Source organism: Tursiops truncatus, chromosome 8 (assembly GCF_011762595.2).
Source record: "Tursiops truncatus isolate mTurTru1 chromosome 8, mTurTru1.mat.Y, whole genome shotgun sequence".
Classification (NCBI taxonomy): domain Eukaryota; kingdom Metazoa; phylum Chordata; class Mammalia; order Artiodactyla; family Delphinidae; genus Tursiops; species Tursiops truncatus.
In genome coordinates this window covers 92,430,634-92,448,478 of record NC_047041.1, presented here as the reverse complement: position 1 = coordinate 92,448,478, position 17,845 = coordinate 92,430,634, and the positions used below count along the sequence as shown (strand labels likewise).

The 17,845-nt window shown below is 40.6% G+C and overlaps 2 protein-coding genes across 5 annotated transcripts in view; one reads left to right on the top strand and one right to left on the bottom strand.

Annotated features, from left to right (window-relative positions):
• ALKBH3 (alkB homolog 3, alpha-ketoglutarate dependent dioxygenase) overlaps window positions 1-15,112 on the bottom strand; it is a 71,054-nt gene extending 55,942 nt beyond the window's left edge. For all 4 annotated transcript variants that reach the window (XR_002178995.3, XM_019948016.3, XM_019948015.3 and 1 more), the window contains exons 1-7: window positions 14,954-15,112; window positions 13,170-13,318; window positions 12,899-13,002; window positions 12,048-12,082; window positions 7,197-7,244; window positions 4,845-4,948; window positions 3,164-3,252 (exon numbers count right to left, since the gene is read on the bottom strand). Coding sequence is in view for 3 of the 4 variants with exons in the window: in XM_019948016.3 (XP_019803575.1) it covers window positions 3,164-3,252; window positions 4,845-4,948; window positions 7,197-7,244; window positions 12,048-12,082; window positions 12,899-13,002; window positions 13,170-13,248 (459 nt within the window). In the remaining variant the exon portion in view is untranslated. The remainder of the gene's footprint in view (window positions 1-3,163; window positions 3,253-4,844; window positions 4,949-7,196; window positions 7,245-12,047; window positions 12,083-12,898; window positions 13,003-13,169; window positions 13,319-14,953) is intronic.
• Window positions 8,631-10,273, top strand: LOC101330381 (lactosylceramide 1,3-N-acetyl-beta-D-glucosaminyltransferase). Its single transcript, XM_004313102.4, has one exon. The coding sequence runs from the start codon at window positions 9,036-9,038 to the stop codon at window positions 10,179-10,181; it is 1,146 nt and encodes a 381-aa protein (XP_004313150.3). The 5' UTR covers window positions 8,631-9,035; the 3' UTR covers window positions 10,182-10,273.
• Window positions 15,113-17,845: the final 2,733 nt, after the last annotated feature.

Sequence of the window (17,845 nt, the reverse complement as noted above, 5' to 3'; positions counted from 1 at the left end):
TAAATGGCTGAGTAGTATATATATACCATATCTTCTTTATTCATTCATCTGTTGATGGGCACTTAGGTTGTTTCCATATCTTGGCTATTGTGAATAATGCTGTGATGAACACAGGGGTGTACATATTAGTGTTTTCATATTCTTTGTATACATAACCAGAAGTAGGATAGCTGGATCATATGGTAGCTCTACTGTTAATTTTTTGAGGAATCTTCATACTGTTTTCCATAGTGGCTGCACAATTCCCATCAACAGTGTAAGAGGGTTCCCTTTTCTCCATAGCCTTACCAGCACTTGTTATTTCTTGCCTTTTTGATAACAGCCATTCTAGCAGGTATGAGGTGATATCTCATTGTGGTTTTGATTTGCATTCCCCTAATAATTAGTGATGCTGAGCATCTTTTCATGTTGTCCATTTGTATGTCTTCTTTGGAAAAATGTCTCTTCAGCTCCTCTGAGAAGAGGATTTTAAAAAATAAACAGCAATAATAACAGACAAAACTTAGAACAAGAAAACAAATGTTATTAAACTAACACAGGTTAGTTCAAGAGAATAAGTTTCAAAGTAAAATTCCATAATAATGTTAGCAAGCTGTATTTCCTATTTATTTTATGACTTAAGCTTATCTTCATGGCGATAAAGATCAGATGCTAGAATTATACACTTAACAAGAAACACAAGAATGTAAAGGAGGAGGATGAGAGCTTTTCGGCAATGTGACTGAGAAACTAATTAGCACTTCCTTGCCTTGCTTAGGGACTGAGCACTGTGATAACACCAAGTCTGCATTATGTTTCTAAGTGGATATATATTTTTTCTTGGTTATTTTTGGTGGTGAAGGAGAAAAGGAGAAAAAAAGGAAATAATGAACTAGAGGATTAACTTAGACTCTCCAACCAATACTCTATATACAGATCCCTCAGAAGTGAACGTCTATATTAAAATTCAGAGTCATCTCACTGTTCAGTGAATACATTCTATCCTTAAAAGACATTTGAGGAAATGAGTATGAGAAAATATGAATCACAAATGTAAAAGGACCTATTCAGTGGATTTCAAACAGTGTTTTGTAGAGACGTAGGTACCACAGAGATGTCTCTGGGATCACAGCAGGAGAAAGAAGAGGTCAAGCTGGTAGGACTGCCAGTCAGTCGAGATACTCTTTTATTTTCATACATTGGGTTCATACAAGATTTAGTTTGAAAAAAGACTAAAAGGAGTTTAATTACCTATGGTTGAATCTCTTCCTGTGCTATAGGATACTAAACTTGAGATAATAACAACTTTAAACTAGTACCCCCAACACATATATACACATTAGGGAATCCCCCCTTAAAAAAAATCTGAGGCATCACTTTTGACTTTGTTCCAGATGGTATAGAAACTAAATTAGCAATAAATGCAAAGTTATGAGCCAGCCAAATTCAAATTAAAAAACTCTAATTTGACAACCTTAATATCCAACAAAAGAGGCTTGCTTGAATAAATTATGCTACACATAGATTATGGAATACTATGTACCTATTAATACAATGTTGTAGAAGAATATTTAATGATACTAAAATATGTTAATGATACAGTAAAATGAAATGTAGTATATAAATAATTGATTTTATAGAAAAATCCTCTACATATATTTGCCTAAAAAAAAAAAGAAAAAAAAGACTGGAACCAAAATATCAGGTGGAACTATGATCCAAAATTTTAATATTCTTCATATTTATCTGTAGCTTCTAGATTTTCAATAACAGACACATATTACTTCCATTATAAGAAAAGGATTATCATTTTAAAAATACTTTTGAAGAGTTGTCAAAATGTCTCCAAGCATAAGTGGACACTCAACTCAGCAGATCTTTGTGCCTTATGTTTATTCTAAAGCAGTAGTTCTCAACCAAGGTCAATTCTGACCCCTGGCAGATGTCTGGCAATGTCTAGAGCCATTTTTGGCTGTCACGACTGAGTGAGGGGTGCTTACGGCAGCTCGTGGGCAGAAGTCATGGATATTGCTAGACATCCTACAATGCACAGGATAACCTTAAAAACAAAGAATTATCCAGCTTGAAATGTCAGTAATACCGAGGTTGAGAAATCCTGTTCTGAAAGATTAACTAGAATGAATAAGAACTTCTTCCCCACAGGCTGTTTAATCCTCAGCTTCTCTGGTATGACTGTTGACAAGAAGATAAACTAATTCTGACAGAAACACGGCCAGCAGTCTATGCTGGATTGGCCTAATTCGATTCTCTTCACGTTTCCAAGTCAACTTCAGATATAGAGGGTCTCAATGCTTCCCCGGATCACATTCTAAATGCAGCTATAGAAACCAGAGCATACAGCTATCTCTTTATGTGAAAAAGCCATGTTCCCTTCAGTCAATATTTTATCCCTGAACATTTTAGTAAAATGGTAGTTTATGATAACAAATTACTAGACGCTCTAAATGTGTCATATTTCTCTTTATTCCAATGCCATAAGCAAAACTCCATTTTCTTCAAAGTCTCTTTCAATAAAAACATAATATTATTTGCCAAAGGCAAGATTCCAGGGACTAAACAGAGTGCTGTTTCTTGGATCTTAATTCCATCATCTGGGCAAGCTTAATTTATATACTAGAATCTCTCTGTCTGTCATGGAAATTTTTAAAAACAAAAGAAGCAGCAGAGACAAGCCAAAGCAATGGTAAGTTAGAAGTATGAGAACTGCAACCACAGAATGAATGCAAAGTCAACAAGAAAAGCACGGATTTTTTCACAAATGGCAAAAGAGCCTGAGAAGTGGGAAGAAACATTCTGACCTCACTGGTCAGTCATAAGGCTTAGACCCCACAGCAAATATGTATCAGGAGGCACACAGAGGGCTACGGCCGGAAAAGCCTGGGGAAGGGGAGATTAGGAAAATAAATGATTCATTTCTCTGAAATCCTAGAGTCTGGTTCTAGTTCACTCTAGTTCCAGTTTTTTTCTCATCCTCTGTCTTTATCTATGGATCAAAAGCACATCAAGGGTAATAAGCCCAAAAACTCAGCGTGTGAACCCAGAGGATTTTTTGAACTAGGAATCACCATGCAGCTCTGCAAGGTATCTTACTGTTATTTTATAGTACTCTACATTTATAGTATACAATCTATAAAACCAAACCAACAACAACATTCCAACATACGTGAGGATTTGGTTCCAAAGTGATTCTTGAATAAGTGTAAGGAAGTTCTCCATACCATGCTGTAAGTCTTGGTTGCTGGTAAGTTACATCTAAGAAAGAAAATACAGGGCCTTTGAAATGGTTTGATGCTATTTAAGGTGTACCTATTGAGTGCCAACACCATGCCTTGCAATGTATAAGAAGCTATGAGAAATACAAAGGAAGAGTAAGGACGGGCCCTGACCCAAGGTTCCACCTTCACAGAGGGCGTGGGATTTCAGGAGTAGAATGGTGACAGCTAAAAGGAGGACGGCAAGAGAAGGTACACTGGCAGAAACAGTATGGGTGAAGCTCTGAGGTGAGAATGTGTGTGACTTATTTGTGTCAGTGATGACATAAACAAGAGTGAAGGAGACACAGCGCAGATTAGGGAGGGTCTAAAATGCAGGTTATGGAGTCTGAATCCTTGTAGGTAGGAACTTGTGGCACCAACATCCATACAAGAAACAAGACAAACTGTTCACCCATGTGCCACCCTTGTGTAAGCCCTTTTGATTCCAAATGAAGAAAAAAGTGCTCTGACCAATCACAGCATGTAGCTAATTTTAGTCAGAAGGTTTTGATGTCCAATTTATTTAGAGAGGGAGTTACCCATAGATCTGCTATTTTTCCTACAATTGATTTCAACCACTACAACAATAAAAACAACAATAATAAAAGCAGCTAACATTCACTGAAGGCTTACTATGTAGCAGGCATTCTGTTAAGTACTTATCATGCACTATCTCATTTAATTATCACAACAACCATGTAAGATAGGTATCAATATTATTATTCAATCTATTTTACAGATCAGAAAATCAGAAAATTATTTAACTGTAATTTGTTTAAAATTAACAATTATTTTGAAAGACAGAGCCAGCAATCAAAGCCAAGTCTGTCACCAAAAGCCCTGCTGTAGAAACTGCTGGGAATTAGAAGGTTGCCCTGAAAGAGCTGACTCTCATTCTGACACCTGAGTTACAAAAATGATGCCAGTATACTTTGCCTCTTTCTCCACAGAAAATTTAAATTCACTCAATGTGCCAGAAAGGAAATTCTATGCTAGAGCACAGGCGCTCCCCAGTGACCGCCTCTGGTATAGCAGGTACTGTTGCTTGTGGATGACCACAGAGGAGCCTGTTCCAAGTCAGGTAATCTCAACAAGCTCAGTAGAATACTACAGACGCTGAAGCTAAGGGAGACTGGACTCTTCTAGTGAAACTAAAATGAGAATAAAAAGCTGATAAAAAGGATCACAAAAGAATATATGCCAAATAGAATCAGGAAAAAAAAGCTCTGGAGGTTTCTATGAAGAAAGAGGAAAGCTGGCACCATTTGCAGTAATAAATAGTGAACAAACACAAAAGGAGATAAGCATATCAACCACAGTTCAGTCAAACCAAACGTCCTTTGCTTCCCTGAACGCCCATCTTCTGCCATGTTCTGAGAACCACTTGCTGCTTCTTCTGCCAGGTACACTCTTCCCTGTCCCCTTTGACAGGCTAATTCTCACTCATCCTGAGGCTTCCAGTCAGGTTTTGAATCTCTGTTTAAATCTGGCTGTGGTGCAAAGAAGCAACGGTGCAAAGAAGCAACGGTATTGGAATACATTCCGGAAAGGAAGACCAAACATCAACTGTGATCTCAGAGATCTACTTACCCTCTCTGATGCCAGTCCTCTGTTTCCAGGGAACATCCTGACAAAGCTGTTCAAATACTGAGTCGGCTTCTTTTAAGTCAACAAAGCCAGGATACAAACACACCCTTGATGCAGAAAGAACAGTTATTAACTAAAGAACACAGAAAAAGATGAGTTAGACTCTAATCATTAGCAGAATAAATTAATCTGGATGATGCTTCCTTTCGTGGGGAGATGAAATCATCTTACCACACCTCCAGAGCTTAATATCACCCAGATCACGATGCTCCAGATATAAAATAAACCTCTTTCAAGTTAAGACAAATAAAAGAGGCAACGAAGGATAAAGAGGTACATGACAGCTTTCATAGCTATGGTTCAAATATTACCCAAGCACTGCTTAGCTGTGAAACCTTGGACAAGTTACTTAACCTCTCTGAACCTTGGTTTTTCTCATCTGTAACACAAAGATGATCTCCACCTTATAGCATCACTGTGAAATGTAGAATAACTAATAAAATGCTTGGCCCTGTGTTACTTTAACAATTGGTAGTCTTCTAAGACTATGCTAATTGTAGGGAAAGCAATCATTTATAACTATCAAAATAAACATATCCAAATGAGGGTTCTTTCTCTCATTGAATATACACTTATTTCAACAGTGCCAAGCCAGCTCAAAATTGTTTTGGCTATCTTTTTTTTTTCTCCTTTAAACAGCTTTATTGAGGTATAATTTACATGCTGTAAAATTCAACAAAGAATAATGTCTTCAAGGTTTATCCATGTTGTAGCACATTATCAGAACATTTCTTTTTACGGTAGAATAAAATATTTCATTATATAGCCATACTGCATTTTCTTTATCCATTCACCAACGGATGGACATTTGAGTTGTTTCTACTTTTGCCTACTATGAACGCTGCTATGGACACTCACACGCAAGTCTTTGTGTGGATGTATGTTTTCATTTCTCTTGGGTAAGACACCTAGGAGTGAAGTTGCTGGGTCATATGGTAAATGTATGCTTAACTTTTTAAGAAACCATCAAACTTTTTTCTAAAAGGGTTGTACTATTTTACATTCCCACCAGCAATACAGGAAGGCTCTAATTTTTCCACATCCTCATTTATAATAACACTTATTATTGTCTTTTTGATTATGGAAATTCTAGTGAATATAAAGTGGTATTTCATTATGGTTTTGATTTCTGTGTCCCTAATATACTATTTAATTTTAACAATGCATTTGGCTTTTTTGGATACCTTTCTTAAGAAATGTTCTGAAAGCCCATGGAACACTCTCTTCAACAGCCTTGTTGGTAGTAAATTTTCACTCTTTAAAGGTACATTTAATTTTTTTAATAAGTAATTTATTAATTAATTTTAACCTGTTGTCCAATTTAAAATGTTTGCATCTGAATTATTACTTTTTTCCAGTTTTACTAAGATATAATTGACATACAGCACTGTATAAGTTTACAGTGTACAGCCTAATGATTTGGCTTACACATATTGTGAAATGATTCTGTGAAAGAGCCAAAGCTCACCTGAAGCCATACCAGGTTAACAATGAGATGTGACCAAAATAATGCAACTGGTTTTCTTGTGTGACTATTAAACTTGCTTTAAAAGGGAAGTTCTGAAAAAGGCTATAATAATAGCAGTGCCAGCGGACTAATTATAGAGGCTTCCAAGTCCAACAGCAACTCTTTCTAAGCAATTCATTTAGATAGATAAGTTCTGATTTATTTAAATGTCTCATTATTTTATAGTGACATGCATTTAGGTGATGCTTTCAAAATGTTCTGAAACAATGACTAATGCCTAATATACCCTAAATCATATATGCTTTAATTTTATTGAAATCTACCTTTATATAGCAATATGACATAACTTAATATAATTATATATAATAATGTATGATTAACATAATATGTAATAATATTGGATTGGCCAAAAAGTTCGTTCAGTTTTAAATAAAAATAAAAGACACATTTTCCACTTTCACCAAGAACTTTATTGAACAACGTATTCACTAACCGAACAATCTTTTTGCCAACCCAATACATACAATGTAATCTAACAATAATAATAATAATGTAACACAAACAGCACAGAAGTTGAGGCCAGACCCAACTCTAATATTAAATTACTCTGTAGCCTAGGAAAAAGTACTCAATCTCCCTGGACCTCATTTCCTCACCTGAAAAACTGGAAAAGTAAGCTACTATACCTGAGAGGCTTTGAAAATGTTTTGAAGCTAGTATAAAAGGAGATATTACCACATTAATTACTTTAATCAAGGGAGTAGAATATTTTAAGAGACTATAACTCAGTGATAATTATAGTCCCTTTCTAGTGAGGATTCACTTACCTAGATACGCCTGTGGGTGACAGGCTGATTTCATACACACCCTCTTTACTAAAGAAACAAAGAAAACAAAGACTTGTTAGTGTCAAGCAAAGCAATATACTGCACGTAGCGGAAGGAAGGGTTGTCCTGCAGAGTTCACAAAGTCCTAGCTCACCAAAATCACTTCACGACGAAGGCGCACTACGAGGGAAGTACAGCCCCACCTTCTTCTAACACTTAGGTAAGGGGCAACAGTGTGGTAATCATTAATGGCACTGTGATTGGAATCCTGACAAAATCAGGCCATGGAGGCAAAAACCAAGACAATATAAATTCTAGTGCTATCCCTTTATATTTCACCCATAATTCAGGCTGATGTGGTGCAGGAATCTATCACACAAAGGGGTGGCAAATAGAGTACCCCCTTGGAGACTCTGGAATAGAGATACATTGAACAGAAGCAAGTACAAGGTCCCCATGAGCTAGCTCCACCTCCTGACAGTTCCCACAGACGCATCAGCTTCCACAGTAATTACTGCTGGGAATCTTCTGAATACACCACCACGTGTCTAACCCCATGCTTTTCTACATGCTGGCATGCCTCCCCGCCATCTAGCACCCCCAATCCACCACCCCCAGCTTTGGTCCAGTGGAAAATTCTAATTCATCCTTCAAAATCTCAGCTCAGCATCACCTTCTCTAAACCTTTCCTGACCTGTAATCCAGGCAAATACTGTTAGCTATCTCATCCTCTGTCACCACACCACATTACCTACAAGTCTACACTTCCAAGATATCCAGGATTACACCTTATCTGACTACATGTCTATTTCATTTACTAGACTATGGGCTCCTGAAGGGCTGGAATGGGTTTTCTGTTTCCTAGTGCCTGGCACATAATAGATGAGCAGTAAAAAGCTTACTGAACTTAATCAAATGTGCAACAGTACAAAACTGTTACAGATGGGCAGGGTAGTGAGGTCTATAACCCACCATGGTGAGAAAAGTGACCCAGACTGGAGAGGTACCTCTGTCAAGATAACTGTGTCAGGCAGCCCGCTCCCCTCCGGGGAGGCGAGCCCAGGCGAGAGCCGGCTGCCCAGCCCCTGACCAAGATTTTAAACGGGCAAGTTTTGTTCCGGAGACCCCCATGGCTTTAGCTTCGCTGCCAGGAGGAGAGCCGACCTGCGATTTGGGAGTTTGAGGAGCTGGTCTTGAACTTGATGAGTAAACCTTTGCATGTTCTGAACGAATGGATCGCCTGTCTAACAAATTCTACCTCCTAATGCAAACTGTACGGAGACCAGTTGTTTCATATGGAATTAATATATGTGATCAATCGTACCATTTAAAAAAATGCTCTGCATCCCACCGCAGGCCCAGGCCCCTGGTGGGTGGAAATGTAGTCTTCTCTTCCGGATCACTAAATGTAGTCTTCTCTTCCGGATCACTAAATGTGGTCCAGATTCAAGGTTGCACCGGACATTTTCTTACTCTGTTAGGGGATCTACACTGGAAACATCTCTGAAGCCCTCTCAGCATCCTGTCTGTGGCCTACTACACGGTTGCACTTAACTTTCACAAAAAGGAGTACACAGAATAGCTGCGTAAGGCCAATCCCGAACTTAATGAAGGATGTCAGAGTGGGAGCATTCTGATGTGCCAGTGTCCTCATCCTGCAGTGTGTTCCGTTTTCTCCCCTTTCCGAAAAAAATGGTATTAAAATATTTTGTGAAATAAGAAGCTCCTTTTACATTTTTAATGACCAACATGCACATCTGTTCTAAAGAATACAAAGTCCTATGGTCTTGAAGAAGGAAGCACCCATTTAAAACTGACCCTGAATAAAAACAGACCTGAATGGACGTCAGAATGTTTGTTAGTGGCAGGAGAGTAAAAAAATGGCAATTTATTCAGTTATTTGCCACTTGTTTTGTACTAAGCCTCATGTTCTTCTGGATACCGATCGATAACCACATCGTGAGCCACATGAAGTCCTACTCTTACAGATACCTCATAAATAGCTACAACTTTGTGAATGATAGCCTGTCTCTTAAGCGCAGCGAGGATGGGGCTCCTCGCTACCAGTACTTGATAAACCATGAGGAGAAGTGTCAAACACAAGACGTCCTGCTCTTACTGTTTGTAAAGACTGCTCCTGAAAACTACAGTCGCCGTTCTGCCATTAGGAAAACATGGGGCAATGAGAAGTATGTTCGCTCTGAACTTAACGCCAACATTAAAACTCTGTTTGTCTTAGGAACACCTTCTGACCCACTGACAAGAGAAAGACTTCAGAGAAGACTGGTTTGGGAAGATCAGATGTACAATGATATAATTCAGCAAGGCTTTGCTGATTCTTTCTATAATCTTACTCTTAAATTTCTTCTGCAGTTCAGTTGGGCAAATAGCTTTTGTCCACATGCCAAATTCCTTATGACTGCTGATGATGACATATTTATTCACATGCCAAATCTTATTGAATACCTTCAGAGTTTAGAACGAATTGGTGTTCAAGACTTTTGGATTGGTCGTGTTCATCGTGGTGCCCCTCCCGTCAGAGACAAAAGCAGCAAATACTATGTCTCCTATGAAATGTACCAGTGGCCGGCTTACCCTGACTATACTGCAGGAGCCGCCTACGTGATCTCTGGTGATGTAGCCGCCAAAGTCTATGAGGCATCACAGACACTTAACTCTAGTCTTTACATAGACGATGTGTTCATGGGCCTCTGCGCCAATAAAATAGGGATAGTACCACAATACCATGTGTTTTTCTCTGGGGAAGGTAAAACTCCTTATCATCCCTGCATCTATGAAAAAATGATGACATCTCATGGGCATGTAGAAGACCTTCAGGACCTTTGGAAGGATGCCACAGACCCAAGAGTAAAAATGATTTCAAAAGGTTTCTTTGGTCAATTATACTGCAGAATAATTAAGATAGTCCTCCTTTGCAAACTGACCTGTGAGGATACGTATCCGTGTAGGGCTGCCTTTGCCTAATAGTACTTGAATGTTGTATGTTTTCACTGTCACTGAGCCAGACGTGGATGAAAAAACCTTTAAATGTTTGTCTGTACCATAAGTGAAATGAATATGAAGAACAAAGAAATATTTTGAAAAAAAAAAAAAGATAACTGTGTCAGATTCTTCTCACAGAGATAAGTTATAGAGAATAACATAAAGGGACAGTATTTCCATCGCCCTTTTCCACGTGAGTTAGCAGTTCATGATCTTTGAGCTGGGCTCTTAGGTAGATGTGTGAGCCGCTCTGAGCCAAAATGTAGGCAGAGTTATTATCGTAAACATTTAGCACATTTCAAAATGAGCTGCCTATAAAGCTTCCTAGAGTGTGAATATAATATTTCAGTGTGCTATATTTTGGGCCACATTTAGAAACGCTCACTTCAAATGTGAGGGACATTTCTGGCTATTAAAAAAAAAATCTAGAGACTTCCCCAGATCCCCTTACACTTCCTGGCACGGTGGTCAAGAATCCGCCTGCCAATGCAGGGGACACGGGATCAATCCCTGATCCGGGAAGATCCCACATGCCACGGAGCAACTAAGCCCGTGAGCCACAACTACTGAGCTTGCCCTCTAGGGCCCGCGAGCCACAACTACTGAAGCCCACGTGCCTAGAGTCCGTGCTCCGCAACAAGAGAAGCCACCGCAATAAGCCCATGCACCGCAATGAAAAATAGTTTCCTCTCGCCACAACTAGAGAAAGCCCGTGCGCAGCATCGAAGACCCAATGAGGCCAAAAAAAAAAATCTAGCATAGTTAACTTCAGATAAACAGAATTAACAAACCCTATGGTCAACGAGGAATGAGTACTGTCATTTTCTTCTCTGACTTGGAAATTCACAATTGTCCATTTTTTTCAACCTGAATGTCCTATCTGTAACAGGTTTCATGGTTTTGTTTCTCCTTTTTACCACCAAATGGAGGCAGTATCACATTTGTGTTTGCAAAACAAAGACTGTTAGAGCTACCATACTGGGTCTTAAGTGATTATACAGTCCAAACCCTTAATACTACAGACAAGGAAACAAAAGTCCAGAGAGATAGCAATAACTTACCTAAGGACTAGGTAAGTTACCATATCTAACTAATGGCAAGGCCACAACTACATACCCTCTTTGAAAGTATGATGACATCTGTGTTCGTTTAAAATTTTTCTAAGATATACAAGTCAATCTGCAAACAGCCAAACAGCTTAACAGTTGTTCACGAGCAATAGCATACACATAATGCTAATTTGCTAAAATAAAAGGATGCTTTCTACTGATAATTTATCTGCATCAGATGGAAACTGAGAAGCAGGAAAAGAGGAATCAAAGCATCTTTCATCATTTTGGAAAAGAGTATTTTAGACACAGATCACTATAAGAGAAATGTTTACTATCATTTAATTGCTCTGGAAGAGTTATGTGGTTTTAAGAAATGAACTGTAAGAGCATCTAAATTTCTAGCAGTTTTCTTAAGCACTGCTAGTAAAATGATACTTACAGGTTTTTCAAAGAGCCACGTTTCAATGACTCAGGAAAAAATCCTTCTCTGTCTTTACCTAGGAGATGTTTTAACTACTATCTGCAGACATATTAGTGAAATAGGGTCTGGATATCTACACCAGAGCCAAGAGTTTAATGTACAGATATCTGGTTGCATTTCCCACGCCATCTGCAAATTCAGAAAGGCTTCTCAAAAGACCAAGTTTAAAGACATCTGAGACAGGAATATCCCAGCCTAAAATTTAGACACATTGGCCATTATCTTTTCCAGATGGAAAAACCAGGGTGAGGGAAAGATCCTGGACTCTCCCTTTCACTGTGGGCAATAGTTACAGGAGGGCAGCAATTTACTTACTCGATCACTTGTGGCTCTGGGGCTCTGCGTACCACCTGCAAGGAAAAAGCCAGGTCTGATTTCTGAATGATTCCTAATCCTCAGGGAGGCTTACTTGCAGGATTACTGTATCCTCTCATTTCTAGGCAAAATAAATCAGGTTTAAACCTCTCCCTTTTTTATCCTAAGCTCTCACTATCCCACCAGAAACTCTTGTTTCTATTCTTCTTAGAACTACGTCACAGTTACTAGTGGGCAGTAAAAGATGACAAAATTAGAATTAATACATTTTCCTAGCAGTCAGCAGCTCTGGAAAAACCATCTTTCCAAGGGATTTTTTAAAATAGAAGATATACTAGGAAATAAGGGGTTTTAATATTACTTATATAATTATTACTACAGCAAGATGCCTGATTTTTAGCTCTTTTTCCCCATGTTATTAAAAAGTGACTCTTCACCCTTTCTTACATCCTTCCCAGTGGGAGAAAAAGCTAAAAAGATCAGGCATTGTAGTAGCTGAAATTTCAATCCAATTCCAGAGATATGTGCTATACTAGCAATTTTTAGGACCATTAGAACTTAGATAACTAATGCAAGCTCTAGTCATGGTATAACCTCTAACCTCTAGTCATGGTACACGTCCTTGCCAAAAAAAATGGGAACTATATATGCCTACAAATTGGGGGAAGACTACAAAGAATCCTCAGACATACTAAAAAACTGCTACTCCATATTTCATTATTATTATAATACTTTCAACTCTCTTTTTATTAGTGAGTTTATTCTGTCACTATTTATTTGAGTGTCTACTATGTGACTGTTGCTTTTATAAATAAATCTTTGTTACTGTTGAAGAAGAAACAAGAATTTACCTCCTGGGGTTCTTTGAACACAAACTGTCTGTCAGACAGACGATGCTCCTTGTTCATCCAGGTTTGGCCAGGTCTCTGTTGGAGATGGTTCTCAGCAGTGGGAGCTGAAGCAAGAGAGAGAAGAGACTCAAACCTTAACATCAATTGAAATGGGAGTCCACTATAAACCAAAAGGATATATATAAAATAGGATGATACTTGTCCAGACACACACACACACACACACACACACACACACACACACACACACGAGATCCCCACAGGTTCTTGCCTGGCTGAGCAATGGCCTGGCTCTTAGCAGGGCCAGCCCAGGCTCCCTGCACTCGGGCTCGCCGTCTTTTGTCCTCCATGTTGATCAAGAAGGTTTCTGCTCTCAGCTTTCAGAATATTTCATTCCTGATTCAAACTACACAATGGTATCTGTTTAAAGAAAAAAAAAAAAAAGATGTTTTAGTTGGGGTTGTGAGAGCTTGGACTATCAAGGGGTAATTATAATCCTTTCAAGCAGACGAGATGGTTCAATAGCAATCAGAGCTTCTACATGAAATCAACTTCTGACATCACAACATCTCAGTCAAGGAGCCTACTAAGTCACTTGGGGATGCTGCTTTTAATGTTTATCTTTTGCAATGTTTATCTTTTAATGTTTATGTTATCACAGTACTTTCACTTCATTCGCAAGAAAGTAGATGTTAAGAAATTCTAAAACCAGGACCTATCAAAAACCACATTACTCTTATTAGTCCCCCAAGAGCAGAACACAGAGAAACTGTAATACTCCACCTATGAACATTCAGAAATAGGCTAAGACACAGTTTCCCAGGGCATTGCCATATTCCATTATCACAGGCTGCATCAAACTTCCACGGAAGCTTGTTAAAAGCACCTATGGCCTGTCTCAGGATGTGATGTAGGATGGATACAGGTGTTTGTCTTTATAACAAGCATTGTAGGAGATGATGATAAACAGGTATGTAAGGCCCACAAAGTTAAGCGGCTCACCCAGTGTCACTCAGGAAATCAACAGTAGGTAGACTAACATTCAAATTTTATTACGTTCCAGTCTTCAGCTAAGTAAAAAATCCACCTCGTCATGGCCAGTAATACTAATTTGACATTTTTGCCAATAAAAGTCTAGCCCACAGCAAATACAGGAGCATGCACTGCTACAAAAAAACAAAAATGGGAAGGGGGGGGGGGAGTATTCCAACCCTATAATCCATTTCCATCTCAAGTTCTCAAAGGTAACAGGCTCATTTGATAGCTTATTTAGCCTACAGATTCCCAGCTCCACCTCCAGACCTTCTGATTCAGTAGAATAAAGCTGGTCCCGGGAATCTGTATGTTTAACAAATTCCCCCAACAAATGATAAGTCTGTAAGTCTTCTTATTTAATAGGTGGGGAGAGGACAGAGGCTGCCATCTGCCCAAAAAGTTAATGGCAGAACCAAATACCAACTCTCCAGTCTCACATGATTTGCAGAGTAAGCCCTCATGTGACATTTTCTCTCAAGTGAGGCCTTAAAACCTTAACACAACAATTAGCTACCGTTCTTGCTATGTTCACAGGGGAGCGGTTACTATTATATGCACAGTACGACTGTTGAAAATACAGATTCCAGAACCCCATCCCAGACCTACTGAATTTGCAGTCCCAGACACTGTTAACTAACCCCACCTTCCATGCTGAGATTCTTTACTCGAATTAAGTGTGAGAACCCTGCTGTAGTGCAAACAGCAAGGGTTCTGGCGCCAGCCAGATCTGACACTTCCCAGCTGCATGGCCTGAGGCAAACGACTTAACATTTCTGAGCCTGTTTCTTCCTCTGTAAACAGAAGAACCAATACTTTTCTCACGGTCCAAGTGCGGGTTAAGCGATCCTCGAAGGTAACAGAGCCTAGTCCTGTCGATAAGGGTTAGCAACTTTCTCTATTTTAGACCCTTCTTTCCTGGGAGGCCCTGAACGAGGTCCCGGAGGTCGCTCGGGAAGGGACCTCAGGGCGGTCCCCACACTCGCAGCCCCGGGCACCCAGCGATAGGCCTGGAGCCCTCACCTGCCGGCGGAGACGGGCGCAGAGGTTCAAAGCCGCTCGTCCTAAAGTAAACTCCGCTGCCCCCGGCCTGCTCCGCCGCCCGCGGTCCGGCAAACCTTGAGCGCCGGGTACCGACTCTGGCAACTCTCAACCACAGGCCGCGGCGTCAGGCACTTCCTCTGACGTCACGTGCCGCGGCCGCCGCTTCCGGCGCCACCTCTTGGAATCCGGGCAGCTCTGCGTTCCCCGCGCCTGGAGGGCCGGCTCGCTGAAGGTGCAGATGGTAGGGCCGGAGTTCGAGGGGAGCACAGAGATTGAGCGTGCGGTGGAGCCCCGTGCGGGGCCGGGATATGGCGAAGGTGGGAATGAAGACGTATTAACTAGGCCGAAGTCCCTCTGGACATTCCCCGCACACCCCTAACTAGAGACGTCCAAGAGCCCGCTTCTTTGGTCTGTGCGGAAAGAGCGACTGAGACCCAGCGGGCCTGGCAGAAGGGCGAAGGCGTTGGGGGAACCTGGTCCTGATGTACTGAGCAAAAGGATTTGACTTTTATCCCGAAAGCCATTCAGAGTCTAAGATGCACCTCCATTGTGTTGCCACTGCAGCCTGTGCGTACCTCGATCATAGCACTTAGACCAGGGCATGGGACCACGCCTTATTCGTTATGGCTCTACAGTGCTAACAAATTTTGCGTGAGAGAAGAGACCTGGATTTCCGTCTATACACCATCATTTACTAGGTGTATAATCTAGGTCGCGTACCCTGCTTCTTTATAAAATGGGTACAGCTTCTGTTGGGAGGATTAAATGAGATAATATATTTAAAGAATTTAGCACAATGCCTGGAACGCAGTAGAAACTCTGTAAATGTTAAGAGTGTCTTCTCTTCAACCCATCTGAGTTCTTGAGAAACATCTTTAAAGCGGCCATGGTAAATCATGTACCTTACAGTGTGAAAATAGCAAAAGTAGCACTAAATTAACTATGTCTGTGCAAGTTATTCTGTGAAAGTCTTTAAAATAAACCTTGTATTATATAATGCTTACCTGCAAGAAGCTCAGTATACCCCATCAATGACCCTATGTTGTTGTTACTATCAACCAATAATTTGTCAGTGTCTGCTTCTGGTTCAGGAACCTTGTATGTATCTTCCAAAGGATGTCATTTCTTTCTTTTCAATGATTATGGTTTTGGAACGGGAACAAAGAAGTCCTGGATTGTCCTCCAAGTAGAACATTTCTTAAAAATCAATCCATGGTCTGCTTGCACCCAAAATAACTGCATCACCTTTAACAGTTTTAACAGAGTCACCTGTATTTTTACCAAGTGCCCAAGGTGATTCTGATGCACACAATGTTTGAAAACCTTTGGGAGGCATGTAGGGTGACAAATGGTTCCGGTTTTTCTGGGACTGAGGGGTTTCCCAGGATGCAGGACTTTAAGTGCTAAAGCTGGAACAGCCCTGGGCAAACTGAGATGGTTGGTCACCCTAGATACATGTGAGTATATAGTTTTCGAAAGATGTTCTTGATGGGTGTTGGCATCCTGGGCTTCCTCATTTCTGTTTGCAGTATTTGTGTTTTTGTTAGGGGGTGGTAGCAGAGACCATGGGAGAGACAATGAAGGTGGGGTGCGTTACCAGTCACCAGCCTACTGATTCTCAGCCCCAGCCCCATACTTCTCTGCTCTGCTTGCAATACTACAACATTTCTCTCTTGCCATTTGGCTCGGTGTTAAGCTTCATCAGTAGAGGATGCTAGAGGGACATTAGAGGGAGAAATGTTAGAGAGAAGGAGCTCTTTCCCCTCACTCCAGTGTGCTTCTCTCAGCTGGCTCCGCAGTGCATGGTGGCCTGCTGTGATTGGCACCTCTCTGTGCGCTGAATTAGTTGAATTTACAGCCTTGTTAACATCTCTTGTGAAGTTAAGACATCATCTGGGAAGGAATGGGATCCCAAAACTTGAAATAGGGAACATCTGCTTGGACCCAGGTGAAATTGACCATCTTGAACATCCAAGTCACCCTGAGCCTCCCTTGGCAGTGGAAGCAGCTTGCCCTCGTGTGTCTGAGGAGACTGGTCATCCTTTGCTTGAAAACCCTGTGAAACCCTCACCTGGAGCAGACGACTTAAAAAGTACAGCACAGGTCTGTGCTTCCTGATGGGTGGGAGTCTTCCAGATTTGTGCCTTCCTTCATGTTCTGCCTTGACATAGAGGTAGGTAGTGGCTGCTCCCTATATCTGCTGTTTCTGTGTATCAGAGTTTTCTTTTTCCCCTTGTAGGTAACTTAACATTTTTTTTTCCTTGTTCAAATTACTATATGGTTTCTGTCTCCTGTTTAAGTCCTGACTGTTACAGTGTGATTGGGATGGGAGCAATGGGTAGCAAATGGCTGGCTCCAGGGCGGGCCTTAAACTGTAGGTAGTGGGGTTGCCTCTGATTTGGACCCTTATTATCTCTGGCCCTTTACTCTTGCACTACCTTCTTGATTCTCTTCACCTGAGACAACCCTCCTGAAGTCCCAGTAGGCACAAATCTGGAAGCTGAAATCAGCGTTTCTCAGCGTGTAGTCAGAAGACCATCTGCACTGGAGTCCGTAGGGGATGCTTGTAAATATGAAGATTCCAGGCCCCCCCCCCCCGTAGGTCTGGGGCAGGGCCCAGCAATTTGCATTTTTAACAGTGCCTTGTTTCATTTTGCAAGAAGCTTCACGAGTTCTCTTTACCTTTTCCAGCTGCCTGCTTTATTCAGGTGGTTACTTTTCCACCCAACAGTTATCCCCTGGATGGCAAAACTGATAGATACTTTACGTGGTGGTAGCTCTTAGAAATGATTCTGGGTGAGGCAACACAAATGTCACCTGTTTTCAGTTGCTGATTTTCACACCAGACTCTTGCCAAACATTCAATCACCT